Genomic DNA, 24,972 nt, shown 5'->3' with positions numbered 1-24,972 from the left:
AAATAACGCACATACATTACTGCAAAATTTCTGGACTACACATCTGACAGCAAAAACACCATGTATTCTAACTAGTGTAACTTAGCTTTTGTTTCATCGGGACAGTCCAACCGAAAGGTTGGTCGCGTTATAACTGAGCTTTCGCACGGCTGAGGACGAGAAGTCGCCTGTGCTGTCTCGGAATACGGCTCTGAAAGAGAATGAACACACGAACCCCCGCGAGAATGAGTGTGTGTGTGTGTGTGTGTGTGTGATGGTGTAGAGAAGGCGCATGTGTGATGAGTGTGTATGTGTATGTAGACACTGCCCACCGCTGTCGCGCTCCCCCCATCTTGCATGTGGACCGTCTACCGCCGGACGGAGTCGCACCAGGGTTCGTGCCACTGCAGGGGAAAAACCCGGCAAGAATGGATTTCTAACAACGTTTCTCCTTTCTGTCCTTTACCCAACTGACGTCATCCTCAATGTCTCTCACAAATTTGAACTAACAAAATGAGGATTTCTTGTAATCAGCTTTTACTGCTATTCTCTTGCGTTTGGGGACTTACTATGGGTGCTTTTCCGAGCAGCGTTCAAATCGGTAAGTACGGCGGTTCATCTAAAATACACGAGCTTCACGTTAAGTGCTTTAAACTGTGTCAGTTGAATGACAAAAACAAGACCGTCTGCATTGGGGTCAACTGCGAATGTCAGTGCGCAAATAATGCGGTTGGAAGTAGGTTTTGTTGTATGACAGCAACGGGTAATTTTGGGAGGAAATAGTTTTTTGGATACTTTTTGTTTGTTTGTTTGTTTTTAGCTGTCAACCAGATCATTGTGCCACGTTTTGGTTATGGCACCACTGCAGTGCTTTCCGTGGCTCAAACGGGATGTTGTTCTGAAGGTGGATCATCCTGAACAAGGGCACAAACGCAGTGAAAGTTTATTTATTTATAAATGAATGATTGTTAAAATGAAAATAATTTGGATATTTAGTCTAATCACAAAGCGACTTAAACATCAGTTTACCACCTAGTCAATGGAAAGTGGTTTAATTTATTCCAATACTGCATCAAGCTCTATGTCATAAGCCCTGAGACGCCTGGTGCCTGTGAGATTACTGATCTCTCTTATTGTTTGACTGAGAATAGCCTATGTAAAGTGTCCTGTTATCTGAGGAGTAGAATGCCATAATCACACTATAAAAATACATCAAATTTACAGTCAAATTTGAGTGCTTGTGTGAAATTCAATGTGGTGACATTTCAGGCATTGAGGGAGGTGTTTTGTTGCCTTTTACATTTTGCATGTTTATACATTATCATTGACTGATTATTGAAACAATTGAATTAATACTGAGTAACTCTGACAGAAAATAGCCAGTTAGTAAGCTATGTATTTCTTTTTAGCCAACGAAAATTGTTCCAAAAGTAGCCAAAGTGTCAAGCTTTTTGTGTCACCAAGCAACGTGCGGATTAAAAGCCAGAGTGGAACTGGAATGGAGCAATAGATAGTTCCTTGCTCTAAGCATTCTGTAGCTACACTCCGGGTTTTCCATTACATGCTCCCCACCCACTACAGTGAGAGAAACCCACTCTGGAATGTGGGGAAAAAAAGGTGTTAATATATATATATATATATATATATATATATATATATGGGTCATTCTTCATTTGGGGTGGCAAATGAGAGGCAGAATTTGTAAAAATTCTTCTTTGTTTTTCCTAATAAAATGTATTGCTATGCATTTAAAATTAGTTTAATATGTGATATCCATTCAAATAAAAGCTTAAGAACATTTTTATTTTTAAATAATTTCAATCAAACACTGGTGACACAGCCACTTATGTCTATGTCATTTTGAAGTAACACCACAGATTTTATATTGCAAGTTACTAGCTCTGTGGTGTTACCAGGAAAGACAGTAACACCACAGACAGTAACACAACAGACAAATCAGCCTAAATCCAGACTTTTCTAAAATGGAGGCTGCCACCATGATGATTTCAAGATCAGGGGACATTTAGGAAATATTAATAAGTATGTATTTATCAAAATTTTGCTCAAAATATGTCAGATCTGCAAGTTATCAACATAACACCACAGACACTGATAAAGTACGACACATGAAATTGTCAGAAATGTAGCTAACTTTAAGAAAATTAATAAGAAAGAATGTACTCCCCATGCACCCCTCAGATCAACCAGAACCTGCAGTGACCTTTACACACAGGAAGTAGTCCAAATAGAATTCTCCCTTTTCTTAAAGGGGTGACATCCATTGTTGTAACACCACAAACATGAATTTGGGGAACACAGCTTTTTTCTTAAATATAGCAAAATATGTATTTTTTTTAAACAATTTAATAAAATTGTACATGTTAGGTAATAAAATTCACAATATAACCTCTTTATTTGTGTTAAAAATGTTATATTGTTGCAATTACATTCCATGATACCTCTCTAAGGTATGGCGGGAACATCCATATTTTGTTACAAATGCAATCTCTAAAACTCAATTAAATATGTATTTTAAAACAACAAATGTAAATATTAACAGTGCACAAATTGTGTTTACCCCACATAATACAAACATGCAAACATTTTATGATTAATTGGTAGGCTATTTAAAGTTTATTTCAACTGTTGTAAATAGAGGGACACCACTTGCCACCACAAATGAAGAATGACTCATATATATATATATATATATATATATTAGGGCTGTCAATCGATTCAATATTTAATCGTGATTAATCGCATGATTGGCATGATTTAATTCGTGATTAATCACAACTTAATCGCACATTTTTATCTGTTCTAAATGTACCTTAAATTAATACTTTTCTAGTTTTTAATACTCTAATCAACATGGGCATGGACAGATATGGATGCTTGATGCAGTAGCCTATATGTTTATTATTAGTGAAACCATAGTCAAGATAGAGCATGAAGACTAGACATGTTTCAAAGGTCATAGATGTTTTTCAAAGAACTTTTTCATGTCTATTGGACACATGAAAAAAGAACATAGAAATGCCAGGTTCTCATTACTTCTCTTTCTTTGCACTGAGCAATTTACTTACACAAACCTGTTTACATTTTCGCAGGACAGGGCAGCTCACTTCTTCTGAACATGAAAATGTACATCATTTAGGCTATTATTACATTTGTTTGCCTCTCTGTGCCCACATGCTGTGTTCCGATGCAGCTAAATTCTCAATAAAACTGTTTTCATTTATATATTTTACTGTTTCTGTTGCCAGACAACCGAATTAATATGAAATAGTGACTGCAACGCGACCCATTAAGACTACATAGTTCTCCCTTCTAAGACATTAATCTGCACAAAAATCCAGATTTATAATCGAGCCGTCGGCACAGAGAGAGAAAGAGGTGTGCGCGCGCTCTGGGAAGGCAAGACCTCGCGCACGCGCGGCAGTACCGCTGAGTCTCAGAAACTAAATAAAGTTTGGGAAAACCCTAAAGATTTGTCGCTCGGCGCTTTTTGAAATTAAAAAAAAAAAAAAAAAGTCGCTACAGGAGTCTGAAAAGTAGCTAATTCTCGGGACACAACACTGTGCATCTCCATTTCTCCAACTACTGTTAGGCCACGGATCAAACAGAAAATGCGCGCTGCGTTAATCGCGCGTTAATAAAATTAGTGCCGTTAAAGTGAATTTGCGTTTTGACAGCCCTAATATATATATATATATATGTATATATATATATATATATATATATATATAACTCTGGTCACAGTTATAAAGCAGGACATTTCTGCATGAACGTTCTAATCGTTTTCCTGTAAATGTAATAAAGGGATGTTCTAGATCCCATTACATGTTATAATCCCATCAGAGTTACTGTTCTGATATAATAATAATAATAATAATAATAATTGCTTGATTTACACGTAGGATTTCAATTAAACTTGCATTGCGTCCCATCTGGTTTATGCGCATGCGCACGTTTTCGCGCACCCAGATAAACCAGAAGTTGAAATGTATGTCGCTTGTTCTCAGGTCTCAGCACCCAGAAATACGCGCTATATATTCAGACAGACACCCACAGAGAAGAATATTACCAGAAAGGGCAAGTTTTGCGCTGGGAAAAACAACTCTTAAGTTACAACATACGCATCTGCCTAAGCACCTGTTACATCAACCTGTGTTTATGAGCCGCTTTGGAATCGTTTAATATAAAGTGCACTTCATGCTTTCGATATCTTTGGTCGTGCGCTTTCCCCTCAGCAGTTTGCATGCTCTGTGACTGTGGCTTCAACCACTGGTTATTTTTATATGCATTTTTCCATGAAAATGCATTTTTGTAAAGTGACTGCACTAATAGAGTTTCTCCGTGCACGACAAGCAGACGCAGATCAATAATGAAATTTGACGAGTATTTTCATTATCGATTAGTCGTTGTAGCACTGAAGACCTAATTTTGGCAATACTTTTAAGTAAAACTGCATGCATTTTCTTGGTGAATGTAGTATGGATTTTCACCGTGAATAATAATGGCAATTTTATTGTACACAATCTTTATTTGAATCTTCCAGAGAGATGTCATATATGTGCATAATGGGGTTATTCGCCTGTGAAAGCTCACTGGAGTGTGCAAGTGTGCACTTGACTCATCTAATGTGGCATGTTACTTGAATTTCAGTATCCTTGAACCATGTGTTTTTTTTTTGTACTCATATCTCTTTCTTCTTAACCAGTTTTCTATATGACGTTTTTGGTGCAATGTGTTATTTCCCCCTCTCTTTCACTTCTCCTCCTCTCTTCTTTCTTTTTCGCTACACTCTCTCTCTCTCTCCTGCAGGTGGGCTGTTCATCAGGAACACAGATCAGGAGTACACTGCCTTTCGCTTGGCCATTTTTCTTCACAACACAAGCCCTAATGCATCTGAGGCCCCCTTTAACCTGGTACCCCACGTGGACAACATTGAGACTGCCAACAGCTTTGCTGTTACCAATGCCTGTGAGTTCAACCTGAAGCTGCATACTGGATATTTACATTAATGCTGTTTCAGCTAGAGAAATAGAGAAAGTGCATTAAGTGATATTGTTAGTGGACCTAGAGTTGGTTTGGATTAAGTCCTATTTGAATAGCAAACCGTTTAAGCCATTGATAATCATACCTGCGATGTGAACTGAACAGAAACAGTCCAGGCCCTCCATGCATTGTGATAGGGATTGCCTGGCCCTCATCCAGTCAGCACTGGTGTCTCTTTGTGAAATCTGTCCTCCGGCTCTCAGCTGGCACAAATACAGACTAAGTGCATGTAGTGTACGATATATTTGTGTATGCACCCTTCCCCCAATGCCCTGACCCGGGCATTCTCACTGTGTGTTCATGTGTGTGAATGTTTGAATGTATTTGCGTGTGTTCTGCTGACATATGTGCTGGCATTGCATAAATTGTGTTTGTGTTCAGATTTCGCAGTAATACAGTCTAGGTCTGACATTGTTTGTTTGTAAACCCCTTCTGGTGTTTCTGCTTTGTGGTCCCATGTTTAGGCCTGTGGGCCAGAATGGTGATTGTCCATCAAGCCAGATCCATGATGATGTCGCATTAAGGTGCACCATATTTTCCCGAATGTCTTTTTGCCATTTCCCATCATGCTTAGTGGTTTTTGACATAGTGTCAGAGGGTAATAGTGAAGATCAGCCACGGTTGTGACTAGACTTCCGGTTCTTCCTCCTTGTGCCCAGTTCAGTTGCTATTTTCGTCACGTAATGTTCAATGCTCAGCTCTAACCACAGCATACAGTGTTCCTTATTTTCTTGTTATCTACTGTGCTCTGATATGAAGTGATATGAAGACCTGTGCTTCCCAGGCAATTGTGTTTTGTGGAAAGTTTGAAAATATGCTACACAAGAAATGTATTTCTTTAACTTCTAGCAGAGACAGCATCATAAACCCCATGCAATCAAAATGGGAGTTTTACAGCTTTTCTGTTACTTTTAAAGCCGTCTGGAGTACAACTGATTGAAGCAGATACACACATTTGGAGGAATATTTTGGAGGAAAATAATGAATATTTTGATGACTCATATTGCACTACACAATTCTGGTCGAATTAAATGCTCTCTAGAGAGAATGAATGTCAGTGAGAGATGTTTTGCACTGTATGCTTCTGTTTTCCAGTTAAATTTATTTATTATTTATTTAGAGTTTATGCTGTGTAATTTTCTTTTTGTAAAAATTTCTAATAAATTTATTTGTATTTTCATTACATTTAATAGAATTATTCAAGTATTTTTATTTAGTTTTATAGTAAATCTTTTTGTCACAAAAGTGTTTTGTAAAGAAAACTTAAATTCATGAAAAATATAAATGTTTCTAGAAAAATTATATATATACAGTGGGGCAAAAAAGTATTTAGTCAGCCACCAATTGTGCAAGTTCTCCCACTTAAAAAGATGAGAGAGGCCTGTAATTTTCATCATAGGTATACCTCAACTATGAGAGACAAAATGAGAAAAAAAAATCCAGAAAATCACATTGTAGGATTTTTAAAGAATTAATTGGTAAATTCCTCGGTAAAATAAGTATTTGGTCACCTACAAACAAGCAAGATTTCTGGCTCTCACAGACCTGTAACTTCTTCTTTAAGAGGCTCCTCTGTCCTCCACTCGTTACCTGTATTAATGGCATCTGTTTGAACTCGTTATCAGTATAAAAGACACCTGTCCACAACCTCAAACAGTCCAACTCCAAACTCCACCATGGCCAAAGAGCTGTCAAAGGACACCAGAAACAAAATTGTAGACCTGCACCAGGCTGGGAAGACTGAATCTGCAATAGGTAAGCAGCTTGGTGTGAAGAAATCAACTGTGGGAGCAATTATTAGAAAATGGAAGACATACAAGACCACTGATAATCTCCCTCGATCTGGGGCTCTACGCAAGATCTCAAAATGATCACAAGAACTGTGAGCAAAAATCCCAGATCCACACGGGGGGACCTAGTGAATGACCTGCAGAGAGCTAGGACTAAAGTAACAAAGGCTACCATCAGTAACACACTGCGCCGCCAGGGACTCAAATCCTGTAGTGCCAGACGTGTCCCCCTGCTTAAGCCAGTACATGTCCAGGCCCGTCTGAAGTTTGCTAGAGAGCATTTGGATGATCCAGAAGAGGATTGGTAGAATGTCATATGGTCAGATGAAACCAAAATAGAACTTTTTGGTAAAAACTCAACTTGTCGTGTTTGGAGGAGAAAGAATGCTGAGTTGCATCCAAAGAACACCATACCTACTGTGAAGCATGAGGGTGGAAACATCATGCTTTGGGGCTGTTTTTCTGCAAAGGGACCAGGACGACTGATCTGTGTAAACGAAAGAATGAATGGGGCCATGTATCGTGAGATTTTGAGTGAAAACCTCCTTCCATCAGCAAGGGCATTGAAAATGAAATGTGGCTGGGTCTTTCAGCATGACAATGATCCCAAACACACCGCCCGGGCAACGAAGGAGTGGCTTCGTAAGAAGCATTTCAAGGTCCTGGAGTGGCCTAGTCAGTCTCCAGATCTCAACCCCATCGACAATTTTTGGAGGGAGTTGACAGTCCGTGTTGCCCAGCGACAGCCCCAAAACATTACTGCTCTAGAGGAGATCTGCATGGAGGAATGGGCCAAAATACCAGCAACAGTGTGTGAAAACCTTGTGAAGACTTACAGAAAACGTTTGACCTCTGTCATTGCCAACAAAGGGTATATAACAAAGTATTGAGATGAAATTTTGTTATTGACCAAATACTTATTTTCCACCATAATTTGCAAATAAATTCTTTAAAAATCCTACAATGTGATTTTCTGGATTTTTTTTTCTCATTTTGTCTCTCATAGTTGAGGTATACCTATGATGAAAATTACAGGCCTCTCTCATCTTTTTAAGTGGGAGAACTTGCACAATTGGTGGCTGACTAAATACTTTTTTGCCCCACTGTATAGATATGTGTGTGTGTGTGTGTGTGTGTGTATATACACATATATATGTGTATATATGTATATATATGTATATATATATATATATATTTCACGGGTGTAACGATACATGTATTCGTACCGAACCGTCACGGTACGGACATCTCGGTTCGGTGCATGAGGCCTTACAACGAATACAGGCAATTCACCCTCAATCCAGAAGGGGGCGCCCGCAGTAATGCAACACTGTTTGATAACCACCAGCAGAAGAACAGGCGAATGCCATGAGTTGCGCACTTGAAAACAAAGCCCAAGACAGTGACCATTGACCTCAACTGTTCACGAAATGGAGCTTTGTGCTCATGTATCCTACCTCTCTCATTTGGCACAAATCCAAATATTCCATTATATTTCCATATTTGCGATGTATCTGAATGCAAAACTATTATTCATTATGTAAATTATAGGCTTTGTACTTCAGTCGCGTTCCAACGGTGACACGGGCGAGCTGATGTTTGGTTCACTGTATTTTATTGTATTTTATTGATAAAGTACCAACTGCGCTGTCAAGTTAGCTGTCATGTGTGCGCGCGCTATCACTTAAATTGTTTCCTTATACCAGCAGAATCAACTTAAAACAGTCCTGTCATTTATTGTCTTATTAATAATGCATCACTGTAAAAGGTCTACTTTTATTTGTGTACACTCACAATGAAAACAAAACATTGTACTTTTGTAAAATAAAGAAAACAAATAGGATGTCGCTTTCTGCCATTTCAGTTTCCTTTCTGTGAACAAATTAAGTGTGTCACAAAAATGAACTGAAACTCAGCATAACATAGCCTATATAGGCTACGTTACCTGTCGCACTGTTTTTATCCCTTTGTTTATCTGTTTACTAAATCAAATATATTTCAAGTATTTATTCCTTGTATGTATATATGTACTGCAGATTTTATATATATAACAGGTAACACTTTATTTTAAGGGGACCATAATACAGAGTAATTACCTAGTTAAGTACTTAGTAGTAGTCATTGTACTTACATTAAACAAAATATACTTACCATGTAACTTAGTTATGGAACAGCCTGTAATTACAGTTTGTAATTATGTAGATGTAAGAGGCAGCTACTGTTACACATATGTAACAGACCGAGTCTGTCACACAGCTACTCATGTAACCGATTGTTACATATGTGTTGCAGACTTTATACAATGTAATTATAAATGTAAGTACACAGATATAAGCTACTTAAAATAAAGTGTATCAAGAGTGTACTTAAGTGTACTTCATGTGTATCTATACTGTACACCTTATCCAGCTGCACCTTAGTTTGATTTAACCCACCAGTGCACAGCTTAAATACATGGAATACATTTCTAATTACATTACAATTACATAATATTACACAAACATAAGCTACTTAAAATAAAGTGTATCAAGATTGTACTTAAGTGTACTTCATGTGTATCTATACTGTATACCTTATCCAGCTGCACCTTAGTTTGATTTAACCCAACAGTACACAGCTTAAATACATGTAATACCTTTCTAATTACATTAAACTTACAGAATATTACACAGGCATAAGCTACTTAAAATAAAATGTATCAAAATTGTACTTAAGTGTACAAGTAGCTGTGTAACAGTAGCTGCCTATTACATCTACATAATTACAAACTGTAATTACAGGCTGTTCCATAAGTTACATGGTAAGTACATTTTATTTCATGCAAGTACAACGGCTACTACTAAATACTTAATTAGGTAATTACGTTGTATTATTGTGTTCCGTTTTTTTCCTGACATAAAAATAAAGGGGATTTAATATTGGATCAGTAAGATTTTTAAATATTTTTAAAGAAGATTCTTCTGCTCATCAAGGCTGTATCTATTTGATCAAAAATACATTTTGTGAAATATTATTGCAATTTAAAATAACAGTTTTCTATTTTAATATACTTAAAAATATAATTTATTTCTGTGATCAAAGCTGAATTTTCAGCATCATTACTCCAGTCTTCAGTGTCACATGATCCTTCAGAAATCATTCTAATATGCTGATTTATAATCAAACCATTGTGCTGCTTCATATTTGTTTTGGGACCTGTGATATTTTTTTTTTTTTTTAGGATTCTCTGATTAATAAAAAGTTAAAAAGAACAGCATTTATTAAAAAATAAGAAATTTTGTGTTGCAATATACAATGCTATTCAAAAGTTTGGGGTCAGTACATTTTTCTTTCTTTTTTTTTTTTAAAGAAATTAATACTTTTATTCAGGAGGAATGTGTTAAATGAATAAAAAGTCATAGTAAAGACTTATATTGTTAGAAAAGATTTCTATTTTGAACAAATGCTGCTCTTTTTAACTTTGTATTCATCAAAGAATCAAAGAAAAAAGTATCACATGTTCCAAAAAAACAACATGAAGCAGCACAACAGTTTCAGCACTCATAATAAATCAGCATATTAGAATGATTTCTGAAGGATCATGTGACCCTGAAGACTGGAGTAATGGTGCTGAAAATTCAGCGCTGCGTCACAGAAATAAATTATATTTTAAAGTATAATAAAATAGAAAACCAATATTAGAAATTGCAATAAGATTAAACAATATTACTGTTTTTTTCTGTATTTTTGATCGAATAAATACAGCCTTAATGAGCAGAAGAGACTCCCTTAAAAAACATTAAAAATCTTACTGATCCCAAACTTTTGAGCAGCAGTGTATATATATATATATATGTGTGTGTGTGTGTGTGTGTGTGTGTATAAATATGTTGCAGACAACTATGTTGTTATGGCAAATAAATACATCAAATAAGTAAATATTCTCTAGGCCAGTGAAAATCAGAACTACTGAACCAATTGGGAAAAAATCTTTACTGTTGAGCCCTGTTGAGCACCGACTACCAAGTAGTAAATCATGTTTTATAGATGTGACTAAAGTATTGTGGCTGTTTTAAACAAAAAGGACAATCCCTCCAATCCCTCCAAACTTTCAGTTTCCCGCTCTCATTAAGCGATTTCATTTGATCTTCGTTTTCCTTATTTTGACATTTATGTTATCAGACGCGCTATTCTTCCCGTCAACACCTCCTCGCCACTGCACAAATCCTTACACTCCTCATCCGGTGTCATAACATGCTGTGTTCTCCAGACTCTGAGACCTGTCCCTGATGATAGAGTCGGCCCTTGAGCGATAATGATGAATTTGTCTGAAATTTATATAGCCCATTTAACCTTCTCAGCAGATTAAACGCACACGCCGCCGTCGTGGTAATTCGAGCCAGCCTGATAAGTTCCTGTCCTATTACTGTGTATGAACAATCGGTTTCAGTTAAACTGATTAATCGCTCGGTCCGTCACTCGCCATTTTGAGCGCAGTGTAAATCACTGCAGAGGAGCGGCAGCCCTGCTTGTGTAGTAGTCAAACTACCAGCGGTCTGATGTGGAGTGCCACATCCTCGGCGTCTCAGCCTTTCCTTCCTTCCTCTGTGGCTGTCTGCAGCTCTGTTTACAGTGTGTTGCACATGATGGCTTTTATTCCTCGCTGGGGAGCCATCGCTGCCACGGGAGGATGAGTAGAGGACAGATTATTCGCTCCCAATGATCTTTCTGCTTTCAGCCGCCTGTTTCTTTCCCTCCATCCTCTCAGTCCTGCAGTGTTATTTTACACAGTCAATTGTTAAATTAAGCGGGGAATGACAAATGCATGTTTTTGGGGAGGGCGAGGGGCAATTTTGCATAGTAGGGATTTGTGTGACCTCTAGGACAGCCGTGCAAGTGGGCATGTTTTCAGCTTCTCGGCAGTGGGTATGTTAACTCAGCAGCATAGTGCTGATACAAGCCTCTTTTTGTGTAATTCAGTCATAGCCGAGACAAGTTTGTTTCCTACCGTCGTATCAGTGTGCATGATAGCATCGCCACATGGGCATATGCCCCTCTCCACAGAGCCACGCTCAACCTATTTACTCGAAGCGCCACATGAGTGAATGCTGCTTTATAATATAAGCACGGCAGCTGGATGAAGTGTTATTGGTGCTTTTAAACGGTTTATAAAGAGGTCAGCAAGTAAAATGTTTGTGATTTGTACGTTTGCTCTGGTGTTTTCCAGTTATTCTTACCCCAGAGTCTTATGCTGTATTAGATAGCTCAAATATCTGAAATATTGTGCTACTAGAGTAGGGCTTGGTGTAAAATGGTCACAAATGAGACACAAAATTAAAAAAAAATTAATAAATAATTCAGTTCAAATTTTAGCTTTTCAGGTTTTGTAAACAAATAACTCTGAATTGTTTTTAAAGGGATAGTTCACCCAAAAATGAAAATTCTGTCATTAATTACTCACCCTCATGTCGTTCCAAACCCATAAGACTTCCATTCATCTTCAGAACACAAAATAAGATAATTTTGATGAAATACAAAAGATTTCTGACCTTGCATAGACAGCAGTGCAACTACCACAAAGCCCAGAAAGGTATTAAGGACATCGTTAAAATAGGCCTAGTTTATGTGACATCAGTGGTTAAACCTTAATTTTATGAAGCTATGAGAATACTTTTTGTGCGCAAATAAAACAAAAATATTACCTTAACTCAACAGTTCTTCTCCCTTTAATGGGCCAGCCAAAAAGATTTAAGAAACTGATTTGAAGTCACTTGCTTGTGACTTAGTTGTTTAATTAGATTCATTCTGTAATTTGGAAAGTAGTGATGAACCAAAATTTTAGCTACTGAAAGTATCTGAAACAGCAAAAATAATAATTTTTCAATTTTGGCCAAAATATTGAGTTTGACATATCAGATCTGAAATATTGCGTACAAAAATACAAAATTTCGACCCTATATCTGATGCACGCCATTACAAGTAATACACATTGTAGCCAAATTTTCCCTCTTGTGGCCTAATGGTTAGAGAGTCAGACTTGTAACCCAAAGGTTGCGGCTTTGATTCTCAGTATGGCAGGACTTGTATGTGGAGGTAGTGAATGAACAGCTCTCTCTTCCACCTTCATTACCCACAACTGAGATGCCCTTGGGCAAGGCACCAAACCCCCTCTTGCTCCCAGGTGTGGGAGCAAGTGGCTCCCTCAGCAAATGGCTGCCCACTGCACTGGTTGTGTGTTCACTACTCACTGCTGTGTGTGTGCACTAGGATGGGTTAAATGCAGAGCACAAAAAAGGATCCAACAACAAAAAAAATATTATTATTTCTTTTATATATTGCAAATTTGCTGTCTGACCTGAGTGGAATGACTTTATGCTAGGGCCTAAGTGAAAGTAGATTTTTTGATGCACCCTATCGCTCATATTTCTTTATAGGACATGGATTAAATTTCTCATTTCGTATGGATTTGTTTTACAATACCTTTATGACCTTTTTGGATCTTTCTAAATTTCATTAAAAATAACCCAAGTCTAAAGGTGTAGTCACAGTAGTGACATTTTGCATTTCTGTCGATCAGCGCATGACCAACTTGAAGACGAGCGAACGCCACACGAAACTCCCGAGAGTCTGAATTCATATTAAAATGACTGGATTCTGCTCACAAAATTTCACAGATTAACAGTAAATGTGACTTCACCTTTATGGGTTTGGTATGACATGAAGGTAAGTAAATAATGACAGAACTGTAATTTAAATAAAAAATAAATTGAATAAGTCAAATAAATTTATAGGTGAGGTTTCACTATTGGAAACTAAAAATGTCATTTGACTTTTCAGGTTTTCATTTTAGAAGCCTGTGGCTCCCTAGTAATTTATTTCTTTTTAGTCTGGAGCCCTGTAGACTGATTCTGGCTTTGTTTTTATTGACCTTGATGTTGTTTAAAATGATAATATCTACACCATTGCACTCCACAACAAGCTGACTGACTCTGGCTCAACCAATGGCACGAGTTTGGGTTGAGACTACTTGCCAAACCATGAGACATTATTTTTCAGACCCCCTTGACAGCCTCTAAGTGCCCTTGAGTTGCCCTTTTTCTTATTATGTGCAGTTCTGTTTGGTGCCGTTAGTGGTACAGAGACAATGTACTTCATATTTAGTGTGCAAGTATATGCTCTTTCATTTATTGCACTCTTTCATTTGTCAATTCAGATCAGAGACACAATGCTCTGAACAGATTGTTAGAGGGTATAATGGGAGGAGCTGTAAAACTGTATGGAAACAGTGTGCAAAATAATATCTTCAGCAGCGCCTTTGTTCTGCTCCATCTGGTTTTAAAATGTATGAAGCTTTCAATCAGGCCTCTATGAACTCCCGCAAGAGTCTCTTTGCTTTGTTTGGTCTGTCAACAGAGAAGATTATGTGCCAAACAGATAGGACTGTGTCCATGTGTGTGTTTAAAGCCACGATGTTCCTCTGTCCCCATCATTCTCTCAGAAGGCTTTCTCTTCCAGGGGGTTTGGCTAACCGAAAAGAAAAAAAAACAGAGAGAAACTGCACAAGCCAAGTGGTGACGAAAATAGCCAGGGGCTTGTGGGGACTGTTTCTCCAGATTGGATCCCTCTGTGAACAGAATCCATCCCATATCGCTGTTCCTCCCTCTGTCTCACTCTTTCTATATCATGCATATAGTATTTCAACATGGTAACTCTCTGTCTGCACTGTAAAAATCCGATAAGAGTAAACAAACTCAATTTTCTTAAGTTAGTAGAGCTTAAAATTTTTATGACAAGTGGGGCAGGGCTGAGAGCCATGGGAGCCAATCCAAGCCTCACTTCCATGATCCCACCCCACTGATCACAATGATAATTATATACAACTTGCTTCCATAAACAGCACATTCATTCAGATATTTATAGTTAAGTGCTAGTTTGAAACAGCGCACTGGCACACTAATGTAGTTATCTAAAAGACTCACGACACACTTGCATGTAAATAGTCAAACAACATGCAGTATATATAGTCTTTAAGTTTTTCTATCCATCCTCAACCTAACCACAGGCTCTACTCTTCACCACAATGGTAACACTACAAAACCAACATAACAGAAATCTATGTAAATCTTAACATAACACAACATTTAAGTACTAACTTGTGTCTCTCTATGTTAATCTTGTGCAAAAAAAAATAACACTTAATTTCTGCATTTATTTTCCTTGTTGTCTGATGCAAAGCATGCTGGGAACTGGAAAACGCAATCATTTTAAGTTCACCTTATTACAACAACATTTTGAGTTTACAGAACTTATTTCAATTAAGTCTAATGAACTTTCATTATTATTTGAGTGAAATTAAATCATTTCATTTTCATTCATTTCACTGTTCAGTTTTACAGTGTGTCTTTCATCAACTTGCTCATTAATGCGTGGGTCTAATGTTTGCATAAGTCTCACTGTAATTCCTGAATCAATAGTTGTATCCTGCGGCCATCTGCAGTGAGAGCGAAGAGGGGGTGAAAATCTCCAGTGATCTCAAGTTGTTTGATGGAGAGTCATGCTTTCTACTTGCAGCTCCAATTCTACTTTTATTGACTGATATGTGTATTGACAAAGATTTGTCAATAATTTAAAGCTGTGTCAAAATAGGAAATTCTCCTTTTGTCTCTATTGGGTGTTTTTAAACATTTTGATGCCAGGGAGATATATTGATCTCCTTGATATGTTGAAACCTACAACTACAAAGACAGCTATATATTTTTATGCATAAAGACCTGAAAATATGTATTTGAATATATTTGTATGTCATATTTTACATAATATTTAAATTCTATACAGTGTGTGTGTGTGTGTGTGTGTGTGTGTGTAAAATATCTGGAAAATATTTACTTTTTAGTAAGATTTCTTTATTCTATCCACCATTAGTTTACATTTGTAAACCTGAAATGAAACATAAAATTATTGCTGGCAGTAGAATAAAATAATTATGACTACTCTTATGACTTCTGTTCTGACCAGTCTTTAGAAAACATGATGTTAAATTTGATTTATTTTGCATTTTTTACACTGAAAAATTGGTATAATATACAAACAAACAAACAAACAAACAAACAGATAAATTAATGAATTCATAGCATATCTGTTACAAATCTGTAACCCCTTGCAGCCTTCTTGGAGTCCCCAAACTCCAATTAGAAAACCCCGGCTCTGTTGTTGTTTTACATTGTGTATTCATTACTTTTTTCTCGCTCTTCATCAAAAGTCATGTTTTAGCAAATGCGTGGTAGAGTCTCTTTTTGCACTCTGCTGAGCCATTTCCTCTCTTCTCCCCTGGAGGCAGGGCTCTGGACACCCTTTAAGTGGTTGGGATTCACCTCGTGATTGAAAGTCTCGGGCGGCTGGCTCTCTGAGGATCCTGGGCAGTATTTTTGGGTTTGGTTCGATCCTCCTGCTTCAGTGGGCTCCGGCGTCAATCTGAATGAGTTCCGGTGAGGATCTGTAAATAATGAAGGGATGGAGGCGACTGTTTGGGCTTTTGGGAATGTTGGAGAGGAAGGGCGGCATGTAGCGGTGCAGGGTTTCCTCAAACGAGACATTAATATGGCCAGACAGCGCAGAGAACACACAGGGATGTCCAAAACACTACGAACTACTAACGAAAATGCGAACTGCATTGAAGCTATTTAATGGAACAGGATATTTTTAAATATTTATTTATAAAGATATTATTTATTATTTCTAGTAGTTTTTAAGATTTTTCTTCAGCAAGGATGCATTAAATGAATAAAAAATGACAGTAAAGTCATTTACAATGTTACAAACTATTTCAAATAAATGCTGTTCTTTTTTTAATTTTCTATTCATCAAAGAATCCTGGAAAACCTATTCACAGTTTCTACAAAAATATTAAGCAGCAAAACTCTTTTCAACACTGAAAATCCAAAATGTTTTTTGAGCAGCAAATCAACATATTAGAATGATTTCTGAAGGATCATGTGACACTCAAGACTGGAGTAATGATGCTGAAAATTCAGCTTTGTCATCACAGGAATATATTTTATTTTAAAATGTATTAAAATATAAAACTATTTTTTTCACAAATTAAAAATTAAGTATTTCACATTATTTCAGATTTTACTATGTTTTTGATCAAATAAGTGCAGGCAGGGGCGTAAATTTCATCTGACAGTAGGGGGGAACAATAAACGTAAAATTTCTCAAGAGCAATTTTTGAAGGGGACACAAATAATACAGCCAAAATTGTACTTACAAGGATAGATATGTGTACACAGCATGTGTACATAACATGGAGGCCGTGTTTAAATATGAGTTCATGGTTCACCACGCGGTCATATTATAATTATTATTTTGCGTCATCCATAGTATTTTAGGTTTCGTCTCTTTCGCATTAATTCAACCGCATTAAACCCACTGATCTGCCACTTAACATCATAGTGAACGAAACCCAACACATAGGTCTACAATATTAGCCTAATATCAGTTCACACACAGGCTTATCGCCATGTTAGTTGTAGTGGGTGATATCTACGATATTAAGCTTGTCAAACTTATAATCGCTCATAGAAAATACATCGGATGTCATAATTTTTTTGTCATGACTAATTTATTTATGATCCAGCATCATCTGTATTAAAGATAAAGAATAATTTCACCCGATGTTTAAAGAGAATAAAATAGCCTTGACAGCCTACTTACACATAATTAACTTGCTCTCTCTCACCGGACTCGTGTGTGTGTGTGTGTGTGTATCGGTAAAGAAGGAAAGCAGGCAGTGGACCAAACCACTGTGAGGAAAGGGAGGGGGGAATCAAAACATTTTTGAACTTAAAACGTTTTTTTGCGTTTATTTTGTTTTACTAATCACACAATTATTTTAAGTATATGTCCATTATATTATTTCCAATACACAGAGTCACTTGTAATGATATTTTTAGGGGGGACAAGCCTCAGATGGGGGGGTCCTGTCCCCCCCGTCCCCCCCGGGATTTACGCCTATGAGTGCAGGTAAGCAAAAGATCTTACCTCAAACTTTTGAACAGTATTGTGTTGAGTTTAGGTTCTAAATAGGTACTACTTCTCAGCACTGATACCAAAATGAATTGGACAGTATGTTTTCACATTATTGGACCATTTTATTCTGGTATTCAGCTCTCACAGAGCAGTCGTTTTTTTTTATTTTTTTTTATCAAAATTAAATTTTCCCCATGATTAAAAAAGCTTGGTTGTTTCCCAAAGCGCACTTGAGAAATCTGTTAACTAGCGTGTTTGTCGAGGCCAGATATTTTTTATGGATTCTTTTCAGTGGGCTCTACTGCATTTATCTTAGTGCTGCGCCAATATCTCCACAGATTAGAGCCTTTGTATGTGCCTCAAAGTGTTCGCTTCACTGAGCAGCTGTCTCCGTTGAGGCCAGGTAGAGCCGATAGATTGGAAACCCTCTGAACCTCGTTCAAAGTCCCTTTCTCTCCCCGTGGGATTCGTACCTATGGCACCTTCCTCTGTCCTTCAAGCTGTGCTTCAGAAACACGGCGGGGCTGGAATGATGGATCACCTTAGACCCACGCACAAGGACGACAGGCAGGCAGGGATGGGTTGATGCTGGGGACGGGGTGGCTGTCCGTCAACTCTCCTCTGGCAGGTCCAGTGCTTTGTCAGCCTCCTTTCATGATTTTTGCCAGTGGATCAGACCACCGCTACAGGGGAAACACAGACGCACGGTCTCCTTGCACGTGGTTGTGGATGTTAGTAGGGGTCAGGGCAGACTCATGAAGGAAATATTTTATGCTGGACCACCATAACGCCACTCTTACGCATTCCCAGTTCAGTAGAAGAAAAACTTTAAAAATTTTTGGATATTGTCACCACTTTAAATGTGTAAATTTGCTTGAAAATTGCTCAGTCTATTTTATTATATGTATGTTACTAATAAACAAGTATAGATATTTTTGTCAACGGCCAATGGTAGTACTTATTAATGGCATAGTTCACTCAAAACAATCTGTCATTATTTACTTACCCTCATGTTGTTTCAAACCTGTATGACTTTTTTTCTTCTTCTGTGGAACATAAAAGAAGTTATTTTGAAGAATGTTGGTAACAGTTTTGGTGACCATTGACTTCCGTTGTATAGATAAAAACACATTGAGACATTTCTGAAATGATCTTTTATGTTCCACAAAAGAAAGAAAGTCACGAATAACGAATAAATAAAGAAGGCCTATTTGCACCAAGGACAAAACTATAAAGATAAATATATTAGCGTCCACACCAACACACAATAATGTTATGGATATTATTATCATCTGCTGTTTTAAATGCTCAAGCTCTTTAAAGTCATGTTTTATCATTAATTACCTAGAAAAAATATGTTCTGAAAGTGATTCCAACAATAGTGTTCCTCTGTCTTGTTATCATTAACTACCTTATTTTTCACCACAGTAAGCAGTGCGCATTTAAATTAAAAAAGTACCAACATTTACATTAAAAATGAGGCCTTTATAAGTAATGGAATCCTAAATAACGCATTATAAGGGTTTTGTGTTGGTTTTGCTGGACAAAAGTCAGGAAACTTGGCAGAATCAGTACAATGAGATTGGTAAAATCAAGTTTGATGAGGTCTCTGGATTGTCATCAATGCAATTAAGAGTCATCCTGATTATGCTGATTATACATTTGCCATGACTGATGATGGCTTTAAACAAGATGGAGTCACAAAGTATTTCTACAAAATATGGCCTCTGCTGGCTTATTTCCATTTGTGTCGCTATTCTTCAGAGGAATATGAAGTGAATATGATCTCCTCATTCCCAGCAGTCCCTATTTGCCCCGTGCTTCAGATAGCAGCAATTGATAAGTAAGATATATGCATCGTCTCTGGTTATTTTTATAACTGAATCACATTTCTTGGGTAATGACAGAACAGCATGACATAAGCAGCCATTTTTTGCTATGAAGTAAGATTTTGTTTAAGATTGTTTTTATTTGTTTGTTAGATCTGTCAGTTGCCATATGGCATGACCAGAACGTTTGATCGGTCATGGCCTGTAGCACCAGCCTCGTCTGCAGCCACTGTATCAGCACTACACACCTCCATCTTGATATGAGTCAGTCAGCCACCTCTGTGTTTGAGCGAGTCAGAATGATGGAGAGGTGTAGACAGCAAAATGAAAAGCTATGGATGGAAGGATGGATAATGCAACAAAGAGCTGACACAGGAGAAAAGATGAATAAGTGCCTGGTGGTGAGGAATGGCACAGAGTACAGGACCAGACAGGTTTATTATTCCAGGCATCGTTTGGATTTCCCAGTTATGTGCACTGGAATTATAATATTTCCCTTTTGAACTTGACCAACAAAGAGTAACAACAGACAAGGATGTGAAAACTGAATGGAAGAAATCGTAACGCTCAAGGGACAGCAGTAGGAATACAGTATTATTTTAGTATTTATATACTATTATAATATTTATTGATATTTTGAATAAGATTAAATATATTGTTTTTATTTTATGTGCTTTTGTAATGGTTTTAATATATATATATATATATATATATATATATATATATATATATATATATATATATATATATATATATATATTTGTATTTAGCTTTTTTATTTCAGTTTTATACTTTTAGTATTTCGTTTTTTAATTTTACTACTTCAATTTAAACTTATTTCAGTTACTTGCCAAGGCAACATTTCTACATTTCTACGTTTTTTTTTTTTTTTTTGCCCAATGTGTACATTATTGTAGGTAAAGTGTTTGAAAAAATAGCTTTTCGATACCCTTTAACATCATCTTTTTTACATTTTTGTAAATAATTAAAATGATCTGCAGATTATCTAATTTTCAGAATTACCAGGTCTTTGCTGTTTTTTTTCTTTTATTACATTCTTCTTCTTTTTTTGCATTATTATCAATTGCTTTTGTCTGTGCAGTTCTCTTTGCATCTATTATCGATTTTAACCCCGATTATGACTGGCACAATTTTTGATATTCTGATCAAATGTTAAATTGTTAGCCAGATTGCGTAAGATCCACTCTGCGGTTTTTCAGGAAATAAATGTTTAATTTATTCCTTTTTTATGCCGTATTATATCCCACCTTGTTGAGTTGGTTATGTAACTACCCTTTCCCTTGACACTTCTAATGGGGGAGGTGTAGACGGAGGGAGGACTTGTGTGAACTCCGTTGCTTACTGTTAATTACTTAGATAGTTAGACTAGAAGCCTCTCTTGTGTACTGCCCCAACCTTCCTCACTGCCGTTTCTCTTTTTTTTTTTCTTTGGCAGCATCAGCTCTTCACTAAAATTAGACAGGAAGATGCAATGAAACAGTAATTTAAAAGAGGATACAAAAAGGTCGACACATAATTCAGAGCTTTTAATTGAAAGAAGCAAAGCAAAAGAGATACAAGCTGGGATTTGATCAGCGATGCTGTTAGTGAAGTTTCATGTTCATAGATCAAACTGAACAGAAGTTCCTGTTCCTGTCTGCTCCCTGAGTATGAGTCATTTAACATGGCACTTTCTGAATCGCTACTGAAAAAGAATCATTATACAATCTGATTATCATTATATAATGCTTGAATCTGATTGGTTGAGCTGCTTTCCAAGAGCACTAGGTCTTTTCATTGTTTATGTCATTCAGCTCGTCTGAGTTTGCATATTACAGACTAACTGTCAAGTCAGTGTATGAGTGGTGGGATTTTTTAGTGACTTTTTGCGGTTCCATTGTTAGTAGGTGGTGGTGACAAGCGAATGTCTGTATGAGTGAGTCAATGAATCATTTAAAAATGCATATTTATTCAGGACTAGCTGTGTCTAAAATTGCATACTGTCTGTGTTTTCAAAAGTACTGGTATTAAGTCGATACATAAATTTGAAAAACATAATTCCAACCTTTCCATGGTATCATTTGTATGGAGTACCTGGTCGATCCAGTACTCGCTAATAGTTTGATACTTTTAAATGTTCCTGTATTTGTGTGAGTGCTTCGTGAAAACGGTTTCTGTTTCAAAGTTGCAGGGTTGATAATTGCAGCCAATCACGTGCATGTTTTTTGAGCATGTGAATGCAATAGCCAATCAGAGGCTTTTAAGTCAGAATCTGCTCAAGTTTGAAGTTCTCTTTTTGCTATTACTAACAAATTATGAACACAATAGACAGTAAAGTAGAGATGCATTTCACAGTATAGGCAGATAGCTTTATTGTAACAGGAGTTTTTACTCAGTCAGTGAGCTTGTGCTGTGTGTGAACTGAAATTGATTATAAAGGGAGCGCTCTTTGCTCATTTCCTGTATATAACCCTCCTAATTTGAATAACATTTATTTTTCATGCTGCTAAGCAGACATTAAAAAGTTTAAGGAATGACAGCTCTATGAAAATATGGAAATAAATCTGAAATTTCAATGTTTGATGTGGAAATGAATGGGACAAAAAAATGACGTGAAAATTAATCTGTTTATGTCTTGCAATGCAGTTGACTTGTTCTGTTGCCTGTAATGTGTTTCATTTATTTTATTACTTACATTTGATCTTTTCATGCAGTGTTTTCATAATTGAAAAACATTTGAAGGCTACATGCAAATGTTTTAACAAATTATTTACTCATAATTATTAATAGCATTAATAATTAACTAATTTTATTTAATGATTTTTTTTCAGATAGGGCCTAGCTAATTTTTTTTTTTTTTAATTAAATAAGTAGGCTAAATAAAATAGTTTTTGCTATGGTACCAAAATTGTTACAGAAAACTGGTTGTCCGTACTTTTCATATATTGTTTTATACATTCAGAAATTATACTCTTTTCACATACTGTTTTTTGCCTACTATATAGTAGTAGGCATATTTGGATGCAGGGACTGTCTTTATGAGTGAGTCATTGAATCATTTGCTAAAACAATTAATTCTAAACATTGATTCATTCAGGATCTAAACACAATTATTGTGTGTTGCTCATAACAAACACACACTAACGTTCTGTGTATTCTAAGCGCACGCTGTAGTTTTGTCGACTGCCACTTTAAATACATGAGCTCTTTAAAGTCGGGTGAATTCTGATTGGCTGTCAATGTTTTTATCATTCATCAGCTGGAAAAACATCTTTCAGAAAGTGATTCAAACAATATTGTTCCTCTGTGTTATTATCGTTATAGCCAGAGCCAGCCCAAGGCATAAGCGAACTAAGCGGCTGCTTAGGGCCCCCGTGGCCACCAGAGGGCCCCCAAGAGTAGCCTACATGTTTATTTCATTTTATTTTAATTCGTGATATATTATGTCAGTGGACTGTGGTAATTATACGAAAGCGCAATATTAAATGAAATAATCTATACATATAATTGTATTATTTCCAAAGCGACGTGTCATGCAGGCACAATAATAATGATTATGTCGATAATATGCTCTGGACACTGCCCTGTGGATCTGTCGGATTAACATCACGTAAATTGATATATTTCTCATTTCAATGACATCAAGTGGTGACCAGTTAGCTGAGAGAAAAACAGAGTAAACTTTGTAGTAACCTACACAATATGTATTTGATAGGAATAAAACACATCATCGTAATTGAAATGGCAAATAGACTTCTTAAAATATTGCCGCTTTCTATAGAAATCAGTCTGTAGCCTATTTAACAAACTATTATTTTTCATTCTATTCCAAACAAGTCTTTTTTACTTAATTGAAGTGTATTTAAATGTCTGAAACCTAAAATAAACTTTATTCGGTTGAAAACACTGAACAGTTATGAAATATGAAAAGCACTGAGGGCGTCTTTCTTTTTTCTTTCTTTTTTCTGAGCTCGTCTTTCTCTGGCTCAGAGCCAGCCGCGTGGCGCATCAAAGGGTTAAAATCTATGGTGTTTTGGGGGTGGAGGGTGGACAAATTCAACATGGGGGTTTTGTGGCACAAATCAGGGGTGCGTTTCTCAAAACCATCGTTAGCTAAGACAGAACTTGCGACCATAGTTGCTTTTGGGAAACGCACTCCTGATCAGGTCAGACCCCAGTTAATTTGCATAGCCTGTATCTTTTTGTTTTAGGGAAGTTCATGTTTGAACATCAAAATGTCAGCAAATAGACTTCTTAATATATTATAATATAACATTTTACTTAGTTTTAGATGAAAGTTGTTGTCTTCTGCGTAAAAATAACTTTCCTGGTTATATATTTTTGTAATAAAAATAAGCTTTTGTTTCATAAACTGATACCTTAGCGTGTCTTTGCTATTATATTCCAATATCATTATGCCTCAATTAGCTAGATATAGATTAAGAGCTGTTTTTTTATATGTACAGATGCTCTCTGCTGTGTTTGATATTTATTATTTAAAAAAGTATGACTTGCAATAAAAGAACAACTTCGATTAATATTTATTTTGTTACAATAACATTCTGTTCTGTAAATGCATTGTCTGCTGGTTTATTTAACTACTTTTCAGTACACCACATTAAGTATGCCACTTAATACATTAACACTTTGAATGTTAAAGTGCAAATTAACACCTGACCACTCTTGTAAGTTTGCAACTGTTACAATGAAAAATCACAGAAGGGTAAAAACATGCCAGGCAAACAATGGTATGATGTAAGCAACAAAGCTACAACAAACAAAACTAATAATGGGTGTGTTAGATTTATAGTGTGTGAATAATCAAGCTTTGACAATAACCAGTCATATTGGCAGCACCGAGGGGCCCCCAAATGAAATTCTGCTTAGGGCCCCATAAAGGCTTGGGCTGGCCCTGGTTATAGCTGTGGCGAACTTCGCTATTCCCATAGAATTAAAATTCCCATAGACTATTCCCATAGGCCTCTCTCATTGTTAGCTTTGTGTTTATAGAAAAGCAATACCATATTGCTTAAATGTAAAAATAGCCTAAACTCCCAAATATGGCTGATTGATTTGGGTTTAAGGACATTAAAATATAGTGATTTCAGTCCATCTCCAAAGTTGTCTTTTAGCTGAGCTTTGGCTGTATTGATCAAGACATTAATACAGTAAATACACAGACTCTGGATATTATAAGGCCAGGCATGATATTCCTCTGGGGTCTTCGCAGCACTTCAGTTGCTAATTATCCTCTCAGCTTATTATGACTTATAATATACTAGATTAGTTTAAATAGACCTTAGGAG

At 36.6% G+C, this 24,972-nt stretch overlaps 1 protein-coding gene across 6 annotated transcripts in view; it reads left to right on the top strand.

The window, feature by feature from the left end:
* The first annotated feature begins 200 nt into the window (after positions 1 to 200).
* gria4b (glutamate receptor, ionotropic, AMPA 4b) overlaps positions 201 to 24,972 on the top strand; it is a 97,496-nt gene continuing 72,724 nt past the window's right edge. For 3 of the 6 annotated variants that reach the window (XM_058758208.1, XM_058758210.1, XM_058758211.1), the window contains exons 1-2: positions 3,973 to 4,074; positions 4,807 to 4,965. In XM_058758208.1, the coding sequence (XP_058614191.1) occupies positions 3,984 to 4,074; positions 4,807 to 4,965 (250 nt within the window). In that variant the 5' untranslated portion in view covers positions 3,973 to 3,983. Of the gene's footprint in view, positions 581 to 3,972; positions 4,075 to 4,806; positions 4,966 to 24,972 lie in introns of those variants that run through there. The other 3 variants (XM_058758213.1, XM_058758214.1, XM_058758209.1) reach the window with 3 other exon arrangements.

Source organism: Onychostoma macrolepis, chromosome 21, assembly GCF_012432095.1.
Source record: "Onychostoma macrolepis isolate SWU-2019 chromosome 21, ASM1243209v1, whole genome shotgun sequence".
In the NCBI taxonomy this organism is placed as follows: domain Eukaryota; kingdom Metazoa; phylum Chordata; class Actinopteri; order Cypriniformes; family Cyprinidae; genus Onychostoma; species Onychostoma macrolepis.
This window is presented reverse-complemented; position numbering and strand designations above follow the sequence as displayed.